Raw genomic sequence first — 12,261 nt, 5'->3', positions numbered from 1 at the left:
GTTGAGATTGAGAAATCCCCGGGGGCTGACCTGGAAACCTAAGGGACATGGAGAGTGGTTCCTGGTCAGTGTGTTGCTGCTAGTTCCAGGCCCCCTGGGAGGTCTTTGAGCAGCAGATTTCCAAGCTAACTGTAGTGTTTGAGTTGATGAGGAATATTTGGAGGAGGTGTGGTGCCGTGTGTTTCCAAGGGCCCCTCTGGCCTCTGGTTCTCTGGTTCCAGAACAACACAAGCATACATACCTTCCATGAAGAAAGAGCTCCAGGTACAAGTTGCGGCAAGACAATTATCTTCTCTGTGCCAGATTTGTGCATTTTCACAAAACGTCCATTTTCAAGATTGTCTGTTGTTTGTTTCCTTCCTTCCTCAGGTTCTGGAATGAATTTGTTGCAGATACAGGATAAAGTCTGGTCCCAGGCTTGCCTTGGTGCCTGTGCACCTCATTTAGAGGAGAAGCTTGGCCCACCAGTACCATCATGCTCAGTTGTGGTAGGTCTCCTTTCTGGCGATGTGGCTCATTTAAGAGCTGGCAGCTACCAAGGAAGCACTGTAGCGCGCGCACACACACACACACACACACACACACACACACACAAACACAACACACACACACTGCACACTCCCTTATTTGTTCACTCACCCACAGGCATACACATGCAGGGTCTTCAGTTTAGCCTAAGATGTAAGTCAGTGTCTGGATCAGTGCCTTGCGCATAGTAGGTGCTCAGGTACATGCCTCATGGTCGGTGGGACTTTGGAAAATTCCACTAGAAATTTGTTAGAATAGGGATAAAAATGGCAGGTGATTGCATATCTAAAGAAAAAATGTACAGAGTGCTGAAATTCTAGGGACTACTGATGAAGCTTGAAGGAGGCGGCCTTGGGGAAAATAGAAAGAAATACCAGTGGGGCTGGCACAACACAGGCCCTGGCACTGGACAGCCTGGGACTGAATTCTGGTTCTACCAGCTTTGTGACTTTTTGTCTCGGTTTCCTCATCTGGAACAAGGGGAATGATGCTATTCATCTTACAGGGATGTTGTGCAAATTAGATGCGTTAATACTTTAAAGCACTTAAAAAATAGTGCCTGGTCCCACTGGTAATGGGAAAAACATTTACCCATCACAGCGGCCCCACCCATTTGCAGTGGACACTGGCTGTGAATGCCCTGGGGTGTCCTACTTGGCCAGCCCTGTTCTCCATTGTCCTGTGGGGACAGTGGAGTAGAGAGAGAGAAAAAGATCTGGGTCCTGCCCCTGGGGCCCCTTGGTGGGAAATGCTTACCACAGAGCCAGAACAACCAGAAGGAACTCTGGGTGGGACAGAGTGTTGGTGTGAAGAAGGGACAAGGGCACCCTGAGGCCTGGAGGGAGTCGTGTAACTGGTAGTCTTGGGCCACGTGGAGGAGGGGCTGCTGTGAGGACTTCACATTGGGAGTCTCAGCCACAGAAGCACTTTTGTTTTCTTTTCAGAGACAGAGTCTCACCTTGTCACCCAACTTGGAGTGCAGTGGCATGATCATAGCTACTGCAGCCACCAACTCCTGGGCTCAAGTGATCCTCCTGCCTCAGCTTCCTGAGTAGCTGGGACCACAGGCTTGCTCCACCATGCACAGCTAATTTTTTTTTTTTTTTTTTTTGAGACACAGTCTTGCTTTTGTCACCCAGGCTGGAGTGCAGTGGCACAGTCTCGGCTCACTGCAAGCTCTGCCTCCCGGGTTCACGCCATTCTCCTGCCTCAGCCTCCCGAGTAGCTGGGACTACAGGTGCCCGCCACCACGCCCGGCTAATTTTTTTGTATTTTTAGTATAGATGGGGTTTCACCGTGGTGGCCAGGATGGTCTCGATCTCCTAACCTCGTGATCTGCCCGCCTCGGCCTTCCAAAGTGCTGGGATTACAGGCGTGAGCCACTGTGCCCGGCCTAATTTTTTTTTATTTCGGTAGTGACAGGGTCTCACTATGTTGCTTAGATTGGGCAATTCTGCCTCAGTCTCCCATAGTGCTGGAATTACAGGTGTGAACCACCGTGCTCGGCCGTTTTTCTTGTATGATTCATACTGACATGCTGAAAACAGCCTCTGCCACCATGAGGCAGAATGTCAAAGCCAAACCGTCAGCATCCAAAGTATGCCATGAGGCCAGTGCACAGAGCTGAAGGAAGAGCCATGTGGCCCTGTGGAAGCTGACAGCGCAGCTTTCTGACCCGCTTTCTGACACGGGTCAGAAAGGCAGAGAAGGGGAAGACAGAAAACAGCCAAGCCACCCGGACTGGTAATCCACACATGGCTTTTAGTTGGATGTGATATTCAGAGCAGGCTTTGTTTGCCTTATGCGAGAACACATGCCTCCAAGAAGGAGCCTGTGCAGACAAGCAGCTTGAGGATCGGGAAAGAACTGACTCTGAAAAGGCATTTTCATTTGTCACATAGGTGTCACGTGTGGGGGAACCATGCAAGACCCATGTTTTTCATCATCCCTCTTTTTGCAGGTAGTGCTCAGATAGCCCTCCCTGCACACTTGTCTTTTTTGGATTACTTTCCTTAGAACATTGCTCTCTGCACGTTCATGTCCAATTATTGTTAATCCAGTTGCTGGGGTGATAGAGCGAGTGTGCAAGGCATTATCTGCTCCCATGAGTTTGCTTACTGGTGTCCTGTTACCTTTTTTTTTTTTTTTTAATGCTATATCTAGAATTTGGAGCTTATAAAGCAAGCACAAGTTAGGGGTTGGTTTGTTCTCTCTACCTTAAATCTCAAGATCAGCAGTTTTTGAAATGACCTCATGCTCGTGGTTTCCAAACCTGCATTGCACTTCTCTGGTGATTTGTGAACAGGAGGGACATGCTCAGTTTGTGACAGGGAGTGATGTGACTCCAGGCTCTGCAAAAGATTCCTTCAGCATTGGTGACCTGGAGCCTGTAGCATTTTCGTGGCCTGAAGGGTGGGTGGCTGTGCTGGGCAGGCGGGAGTTACCTCAACAGAGCACCTTTGCTTTATCCCCATCCCTCAGGGAGCCATTTCTTCCTACTACGTCCAGCGCTATGGATTTCCTCCAGGATGCAAAGTGGTGGCCTTCACTGGGGACAACCCAGGTGAGTATCTCGGGGAGTTTCACTCTCCAGTGAGCCTGACTGGGTCCATGCTGGATGTTTGAGAATTCCAGTCCAGCCTCTTGGTGAAACCTTCTGTGGTCATTCCTCACCACCCCCACCCATGCTGGATGTTTGAGAATTCCAGTCCAGCCTCTTGGTGAAGCCTTCTGTGGTCATGCCTCACCACTCCCACCCTGCGATCTGACTCCTTGTACGTGCCCCATCTTAGCTCCGACTCTGCCCTCAGGAGCTGGTCAGTCTGCTCTCTCTGGATGAAAACTGCCCAATGATTATGGAAGGTAGTCATGCCCACCCCATCCCTAACCTGTCTTTTCCGTTCCAAGATGAATAGCTCAATTCCTCTAACCCTTCCTCTAGGACATGGTTTTAAGTCTCTGCCCTGTCATCTGATCTGCAGCAATGACTTGTTTCTCGTCCAGACACCTCATCTCCTTCCCTAGCCTCTTCTCTTCCTCCTCCTCTCCTCTGGGTAGTCCTGAAGCCACTCCTGGAGGGGCCCTCGGATCTCTGAAGGAAGGCCAGGTGGGCTACACTGAATAACACCCTAACTACTACCCCTCAGCCCCACCCCAGGAAAAGTAAGTCTTTTTCTAATGATCCACCAGATTAGGGTTACATTTAACACTAACTAGAAAGGTTAATTTTAACCTTAATTAGAAAGATTAATTTCTGTCCTTTCAGTCTTCTTTCTGTGCTCGTAAATAAGCATTGTTTCTTTTAATCACCCTAGGCAGTATCTTTCTCATTTTAACGGTTGTCTAGAGCTCAATTGTCCCAGCATTTATTTCACTGGTCCCTGATGGATGGAGGGTGGTGTTGCTTCAGTGTCTGGGCAGTGCAAACGATGTTGAGATGCACATTCGGTCTCGTCTCTTTGTTGTTATAGGATAAGTTCTCAAAGGTGGGATTCCTAGATCCAAGGCTTCTGACACACACACTGCTGATTGAACCTCAGTGGCAGTGTTTGAGTGCACCTGTTCCTCACTCCCATTTCACCTTTATTCACATGTTCACTCAGCATTTAGTGAGTGCCTATTATGTGCCAGGCCTTCCTTCAGCACTGGGGCCCTTCAGCAATCAAGTCAGATAAAGATTGCTGTTGTGAGCCAGGTATGGTAGTGTGCACCTGTAGTCTTAGCTACTTGGGAGGCGGAGGTGGGAGGATTGCATGATCCCAGAGTTCGAGGCTGCAGTGAGCTACGATCATGCCACTGCACTCCAGCCTGGGTGACAGAGTGAGACCCCACCTATAGATCTCTTAAAAAAAAAAAAAGACTGCTGTTGTGGGCTTTGTGTCTAAGGCAGGGCACAGAGAGTGAACATAACCTCACCCCCTTCTTTTCCATTACTGCCTTTGTCTTTCTCTGCTGTATATCCTTGGTGTCTTGTCTTGGCCTCCTTGATTCTCTGCAGTCTCGGGAGTGCCTGACAGTGGAGGGATGTTTGGACCCCTTCAGGGAAGAGACTTCAAAACTCAAATCAGAGGCCCTGCTAACAGAGACTCCACCCCCTGACCACTATGACCTTCTCCTCTTAGGGCCTCCTGAGCCCTCAGCTCCCCCTGCTCCTGCCTCCACCCTAGGGTGTGGGCGGGGGTTGGAGGTGGGGGCTGTGCGCCTGCCTGGAGAGCCCTGTGGTTTGCTTTGTGGTTCCCACGTGGCTGCCAGCTAACCAGAAGCTCCCCTCCCATTCTCAGCGTCGCTGGCAGGCATGAGACTGGAGGAAGGTGACATTGCGGTAAGGTGACTTCCCACACCCATAGGCTCTTTCTGTTTCCACATTCACACCCACACTCTGATAAGTAGCAGAGATCCTGCTGGGACCCAGACCCTGGGATCTGGGTCCCAGCAGGATCTCTGCTACTTATCAGAGTGTCTGCCGGTTCCAAAAGACAGTGGAGGGAGGGAATGGGAGCGCACATGTTTCTCAGAAAGTCATTGTTCTTTGCTAGATGGGCAGGACCCCTGCCTGCTTCACAGTGGCCAGTCTTAGTGCATGCAGTGGCAGAGGGTCAGATACGGGGCCAGAGGGCTGTGAGCAGCCCAGATGAATAAGGAAGACATAACCCAGGCATTCCTCCTTCTAGTAGGAAAGTCATGTGGGGAACCAGTCATCACCCAAACCATGATTTAGATGCAGTTGTGGGAAATCAGCACAGAAGATCCATGAGATCTGCATCTGGGGAGCTAACTCCTGGCTCATCTGGTGTGGGAGGGTCAGAAGTGGCTCTTAGAAAGTGGCCTTGCATCTGAGATCTGCAGCATGAGTGAAGTGACAGGGTTAAGGTGGGGGAAGTACAGCGCGTCGCTGGCAGAGGGCAGCGTGTGTGGGCAAAACCCAAGGCGCCCCACCTCTGCCCATCTCTCCCCAGGTCAGCCTGGGCACCAGTGACACCCTGTTTCTCTGGCTCCAAGAGCCCATGCCTGCCCTGGAAGGCCACATCTTCTGCAACCCGGTTGACTCCCAGCACTACATGGCACTCCTGTGGTGAGCCTGGGTGTTGGTTGGCACCATTCCCTGGGTGAGGAGTTGTGGGCAGATCTGGCACCATCTTGAGGACCCCAAGTCATTCCACTAAGCTCTGGAATGACTCCCTCCACTTTCCCAGGCTCTGCTGGGCAACTGAGACCCGCAAGGACTCACCGGCTCTTGCTGACAGCAGAGCTGGGTGGGGAATAACCCAAGACCCTGTGTCCTTCAAGCCCAGGTTCAAATTCTATCCTCACCACCTATATCCTGTGTGACCTTGGGCAAACTCTGTAGTGTGGCATGTCTGAGCCACACTTTCCTCATGAGATGGGGAGGGTAAGAGCATTTACCTCACATTGTTACTGTGACCTGTCTGGCATGTGGTGGACCCTCAGCAAATGGCGGGAAGGACATCCTGCCTCCCGACAGCTCTCATGGAAGGGACGTGCTCTGTGCTCTGACCACAGGCCTTTAGAGACCTGTCCAAAGCTACTGAGGGAAATGGTTTCTGAGCTCCTAAGCCCTAAGAACCATTGGAGAATGTGGCTAGTTAATCTAGCCCTCCCTCATTGTGCCTGTGGTAGAATGTGCAGAAACCCGAGCTCCTCATCTCTACCTGGGGCTCCTCTGTGTCAGCCTCCTGTGTAAACAGCCCAAGACAAGGGCGTTTCCGGCGCCTCCCAGGGACGTTCAGGGGCCTGAATCTGAGGAAGAGCCTCCGATACCTAAGTTTCAGAGCCTGCTGTGCACTGACTAGGGGTTGTGGTCCAGCCTGACCTGCAGTTCTTCTCTCTGGGTCTCTTCACTGAAACTCATGGGTCCAGTCAGCAAGCACCAGCTCCCTCCCTCAGAGCTATGCCCTCTTCTGCAGCTTTAAAAATGGCTCCCTCATGAGAGAGAAGATCCGCGACGAGTCTGCGTCCCGTTCCTGGAGCGATTTCTCTAAGGCACTGCAGTCCACAGAGATGGGCAACGGCGGAAACCTGGGTAGGCCAGTTGGTGATGCCCAGGCCTGTGAAGGGTCAGCAGCTGCCGGCTGGAGGGACAGGGCCTGGGGCCCCATGAGCTGGGGGAGAGGAGGGCCATGGAGAAGTCCAGGGGAGTCCTGTCTGTCTGCACTTCTATTCCACACATCCTACAAGCTGCTGTGGAACCCTGTGTTCTGAGCGAGGGTGGGGCTGTAAGGCTGTCCTTGGCTTCTGCTCTGAGCAGAGCATCAGGCCATAGCTACGTCTTCTGTCCCCACCAAGCCCCTGGTGACAGCATCAGAGAGGGCAGCCTCTACCCTGGTGTATCCCCGTTCACAGCCCTCTGCCCCAGGCACAAGGAAAAGTGCCCAGTGTCTGGGCAGGCCTGAGCAGGGAGGGGCTGTGCCTCCCTTGGTCAAACCTGTGTTGGTATTTTAGGATTGGCTGGGCAGCTGCTTCCTATTTCAGGCTGCCAAGTGAGAGCAGGAAGAGTTGTCTTTGAGAAAAGCTAGCTCAGGGCTCCCTGGTTCCCTTCTATCCTGTTGGAGAGAAGGAACTGAGAATATTCACAGGTCTCATCTGGGGGATGAAAGAGAGCCAGGGGACCCAGGAATATGGGGTGATTTTGTCCTGCTCTAAGTCTGTTGAGAAGCTGATCTTTTGTTTTTTGACTAATGACGGCTAATCTCTTCCTGGTTTTATTTCAGGTTTTTATTTTGATGTAATGGAGATCACCCCTGAAATTATTGGACGTCATAGGTTTAACATAGAAAACCGCAAGGTACGTGTGCTGTTGGTGTTGGAGTTACATTGGCTCCATTTGTGAGTGTAAAATTTAAAAATTGTCTATCAAATTATGTTACTTTTAGGGACTTCATTCATTCACTCATCCATTGATATCATACACACTTGTGGTGTGCCAGGGTGCATTCTAGATCCTGGGGAATCTGCAGGACCTAAGACAGAAACGGTCCTTTCCCTCAGGGAGGAATGCAGAAAACCTGAGAGTTCTCTTCCTATTTAACAAATGCTAACACTATCATTGGGTATCACAGAGCTTATTTCCTTGGCGAGTTTTATCCTATACCCATCAAGAACCCATGGATCTTGAGATCATGAATTTCCTCCTGGTTGAAAGAGCTGCTGAGCCCGGGAGGTACTAACGTTTATTGAGCCCATTTGGTGCCAGGCATTGTGCTCATGGTTTTCTATACCTTCCTCATTTACTTTTCTTTTGTTTTTAAATTTTTTGAGATGGAGTCTTGCTCTGTTGCCCAGGCTTGAGTGCAGCGGGATGATCTCGGCTCACTGCAGCCCCCACCTCGTGGGTTCAAATGATCCTCCTGCCTCAGCCTCCTGAGTAGCTGGGATTACAGACGAAAGCCACCACGCCTGGCTAATTTTTGTATTTTTAGTAGACAGGGGTTTCTCCATGTTGGCCAGGCTGGTCTCGAACTCCTGACCTCAAGTGATACGCCCCCTCCCAAAATGCTGGGATTACAGGTGTGAGCCACCATGCCTGGCTATCATTTACTTTTCAAAGCAATAGGCACTATTGTTCCTCTTTCTAGATGGAGAGGTTGAGACTCAGAGGCTCAGGCTAAATAATCTGCCCAGAGTCACAAGGTCATAGATGGTGGAGGGGGCTCAAACCCATTCCTCTCTGGCTCTGAAGCTGCTGTTTTCTTTCTCCTCCACAATGTGACCTTTCTTGGGAAGGATTTAGTTGGTTCTTGCTGCTCAAAATTGACATTGCTGCTAGAGAGTCACTGGAGAGTCATCACCACATTTTGGGTTGTACCTGAGAGATGTTTCTGACCCCAGTAAATGGGGGGTTTACGTGAGACACTCTGTCTGGAAACTGTAACTGTCAGAGTTGGCATTGGATTCAGTGGCAGATGATGGCACTACATGTTGGATTATGAATGGAAAGCTTTGTATAAAGTAGGAAGTTCATCTCAATCTTCTGATGGAGGATCAGTTTGGTTTCTTTTGTTAGAGTGAGAAGCTGTGCCTGTTCTCTTTCATGCATATCAATCCTAGATTTGTCAAGGAGAAAGTAGTGTTTTTCACTCATTCATTCAACCAGCAGATATGTATGATTGGTGCCAGGCACCGGGGACACAAAGGAGAACAAAACATCGGTGACCCTTGCTCTCCAGAGCCTGCTGTCTAGGAGGGAGAGGGACAGTAGACGACTGAATGAGCACGTACATGAATGCAGCAGGTGCTAAGGCTAGGAGGCAGAAGAACAGACTGCTGCAAAGGAAAGCAGCTGGTGGGCAGGTTGGAGACTTACCCTGGGTGGGGTGATCGGGCCTGGGCCTCTCTGAGAAGGTGGCCTTTAGGTTGAGACCTGAAAGTACTCAGGATCTCACCATGGAAAGAGTAGGACAGACTTTCAGGCAGAGGGAGCAGCTTGGGAACTAGAAGAAGGTCAGTAAGATTAGAGTGTAGCTGTTTATGAGGGGGATGGCAGCAGGTTCTAGCATTGGTCTCAGGTGCCAGAGAAGCAGGAGTGAGCCTAGGGTTGATGCCCGTCAGTGCTAGCTTGAAGGACATGCCACAGGGGTGGGATCTCAGCGTAAGCCCGTGGCTCTCACTTATCTAGTATGTACTGCATTTTCCAGGCTCTGTTGTCTAATCTGATCATTGCAACAACCATAAAAAACAGGCGCCACTATTACCACCGTTTTGTTAAGAAAAAGAATGATAGCAAGACTAATGTAACTTATTGAAGATTGCAGAGCTGAATGGTAGAACTTGAACTCTCAGCTGCCTGAGACTAAGTTCTGTAATGTCTCTTGACTCTTCAAAGTGACATGCATGTGAGGCTGTGAGCTTGTGTGCTTGAGTAGTGTGTTTGTGTGAGTGTGTGTGACAGGCAAAGATAGTGGTTAAAGAGCCCAGCGATGAGTTTCAAATCTGGGTTGTTGTTTAAAAAGATCACACACAGACACACGCACACACACACGAATGGACAATGAGAGTTCCTTACTCTGTGCCCACCTTTTCCCGGAGACAGGTCGCAGCATTCCCTGGGGATGTGGAGGTTCGAGCACTGATTGAAGGACAATTCATGGCCAAGAGGATTCATGCAGAAGGCCTGGGCTATCGAGTCAGTAAGTGAGCCACTGGCAGCATGTGTCCCAGGGTGGGGGCTCAGGGCCAGCTCACACCTGGGGGCCAGGGCTAGTGGGGCAATATCTACTAAAGTTTTCTTACAGGGGGACTTGTGCAGGAGGGAGGTGGAGCCTGACCTCGGGGATGGGATGAGAAAGTGTCAATTGGCACTTGTAGGCAAGCATAGAATAGCAGACAGGTTGTTTCCGCTTCTCAGCTGTGTCCACAATAGCCTGACCTTTTGGCCAGGACCTGTAAGACTTGGGAATAGTCTTTCTGAAACCCTAAGCCCCAAGCTGCAGATGAGCTGTCCTGAGCTCTGGACTGCAAAGACATAGGCAGTGCAAGGTCTGGGGACATGAGTGGATCTTGGCCTTCCAGCCTGGCCAGGTCCCATTGCCTGTGGAACACAGTCTGGGTCTTTCAGCTCGGACAGGGAAGAGGGGGATGTAGTACCACTGTCAAAACTCGGAAGACTGATGTCTTAGTTCATTTTCTGTTGCCTATAACAGAATACCTGTTCCTGGGTAATTTATAAGGAAAAGGAATTTATTTCTTACAATTATGGAGGCTGAGAAGTCCAAAGTTGAGGGGCCATATCTGATGAGGGCCTGCTTGCTAGTAGGGCTCTCTGCAGAGTCCTGAGGAGGTAGAGGGCATCACATGGTGAGGGAACTGAATGTGCTGGCTCAGTTCTCCCTTCCTCTTCTCAGAAAGCCACCAGTCCTGTTCCCATGATAACCCATTAATCCATTAACCTGTTAATCTCTTCACCAATGAATGGATTAATCCACTCATAAAGCCCTCATGACCCAATCTCCTTAAAGGTCCCATCTTTCAATATGTCATGTTGGAGATAAAGCTTCAACATGAGTTTTGGAGGGGACACATATTCAAACCATAGCAATTGGCATGGAGAGGGCAGACCCAGGGCTGGGGGGAGGCAAAAAGAGGAGAAAGGGATTTCTGAGAACTTGAGTTGTAGAATAATCAGCTTTAGGGTGTCAGTGAGTTCCCCTTACAGGTGGCGTTGGAATGGTCTAAGGGTCTGTAAGGAGGTTGGACTGGCTGCCTATAGAGTCCAGGTTTCTAAGATTTATTTGTCCCTCTGGGCTATAGCTGTTGTCACTAGAGAAGATAGTGAAGCTGCTTTGCTTGAGGGCCTTCCTATGATACTTTATGGACAATCCAAGTTCTATGTAATATATATTTTATATCTTTGAATCAACAGAGTAAAAGGATTCTGTAAAAATACCCATTAGGGAAACCTCTTGGAAAACCTGTTAGACAGCATCTGCTAAAGCTGAATATACGCCTACCCAGCAATCTCATTTCTAAGTAAAGGCACAACAGGAATTTGTGCATGTGTTTACTAAAGATGTACGGGAGAACATTCATTGCAGCACTATGCTGAATAGCCCCACAGTGGAAGTGGCCCAGTGCCCATTAATAGTAGACAGGAAAAATGTATTGTGATGCATTTGTACAACAGGATACTACACACAAATGAAAATGAACCAGCCTCAGTGATACACAATGAAATGGGTGAATCTCACCAAATGTAACACTGAGCAAAAGAGGCCAAACATGGACATACATATGGCAGGGTTCTCTGTACATCAAATTCAAAAGCAGATGGCACTACAGGCCAGGCACAGTGGCTCACACCTGTAATCTCAGCATTTTGGGAGGCCGAGGCAGGTGGTTGCTTGAGTCCAGGAGTTCGAGACCAGACTGGACAACATGGTGTGTTGCGGGAAGTCAGGGACCCCAAACGGAGGGACCGGCTGAAGCCATGGCAGAAGAATGTGTATTGTGAAGATTTCATGGACATTTATTAGTTCCCCAAATTAATACTTTTATAATTTCTTATGCCTGTCTTTAATGCAATCTCTAAACATAAATTGTAGAGATTTCATGGACACATCACTTCCCCAATCAATACCCTTGTGATTTCTTATGCCTGTCTTTACTCTCTTGATCCTGTCAGCTGAGGAGGATGTATGTCGCCTCAGGACCCTGTAATAATTGCATTAACTGCACAAATTATACAGCATGTGTGTTTGAGCAATATGAAGTGTGGGCACCTTGAAAAAAGAACAGGATAACAGCAATTGTTCAGGGAATAAGAGAGATAACCTTAAACTCTGACTTCTGGTGAGCCGGGCAGAATACAGCCATATTTCTGTTCCTCTTAGCAAGCTTGAATGCAGAATCAGACCTGTCTTGCCTCTCTGCTGAGTGATCACTTAAATAGACATACTTGGAACCAACAGAGGCTGCACGCACGTAAGGACTCCTTCTCCAGGCTGCCGTGTGGACTGGCCAGCTCTAGTTTTCGTTCTTGCCCAGTCATCCTCTCATTTGGCTTTAATAGTGTCTAAGGGGGAATAAAGAGGCACTTTGAATAAAAATGATTATTGTGATACTAACAGCTGCCAGCATTTGTTGGGCACTGAGTGTGTGCCCGGCCCATTTCCTTAGCAATTAACAGTACCTCTGAAGTAGGTACTGATATGATTCCCACTTCACAACCGAGGAAACCAAATTTGCAGTGGTTAAATAACTTGGTCGGGGCTGGCAGAGCTG

The 12,261-nt window shown here is 49.3% G+C and overlaps 1 protein-coding gene across 5 annotated transcripts in view; it reads left to right on the top strand.

Moving 5' to 3' along the window:
* The window catches only part of XYLB (xylulokinase), a 71,149-nt gene that overhangs the window by 23,828 nt on the left and 35,060 nt on the right, over positions 1 to 12,261 (top strand). For all 5 annotated transcript variants that reach the window (XR_009214549.1, XM_032162048.2, XM_032162050.2 and 2 more), the window contains 7 exons: positions 370 to 488; positions 3,010 to 3,091; positions 4,809 to 4,849; positions 5,484 to 5,599; positions 6,453 to 6,568; positions 7,257 to 7,330; positions 9,575 to 9,671. Coding sequence is in view for 4 of the 5 variants with exons in the window: in XM_032162048.2 (XP_032017939.1) it covers positions 370 to 488; positions 3,010 to 3,091; positions 4,809 to 4,849; positions 5,484 to 5,599; positions 6,453 to 6,568; positions 7,257 to 7,330; positions 9,575 to 9,671 (645 nt within the window). In the remaining variant the exon portion in view is untranslated. The remainder of the gene's footprint in view (positions 1 to 369; positions 489 to 3,009; positions 3,092 to 4,808; positions 4,850 to 5,483; positions 5,600 to 6,452; positions 6,569 to 7,256; positions 7,331 to 9,574; positions 9,672 to 12,261) is intronic.

Source organism: Hylobates moloch, unplaced genomic scaffold (assembly GCF_009828535.3).
Source record: "Hylobates moloch isolate HMO894 unplaced genomic scaffold, HMol_V3 SCAFFOLD_8, whole genome shotgun sequence".
Classification (NCBI taxonomy): domain Eukaryota; kingdom Metazoa; phylum Chordata; class Mammalia; order Primates; family Hylobatidae; genus Hylobates; species Hylobates moloch.
Note: the sequence above shows the minus strand (reverse complement) of the source record. Positions and strands in the feature narration are given on the sequence as shown.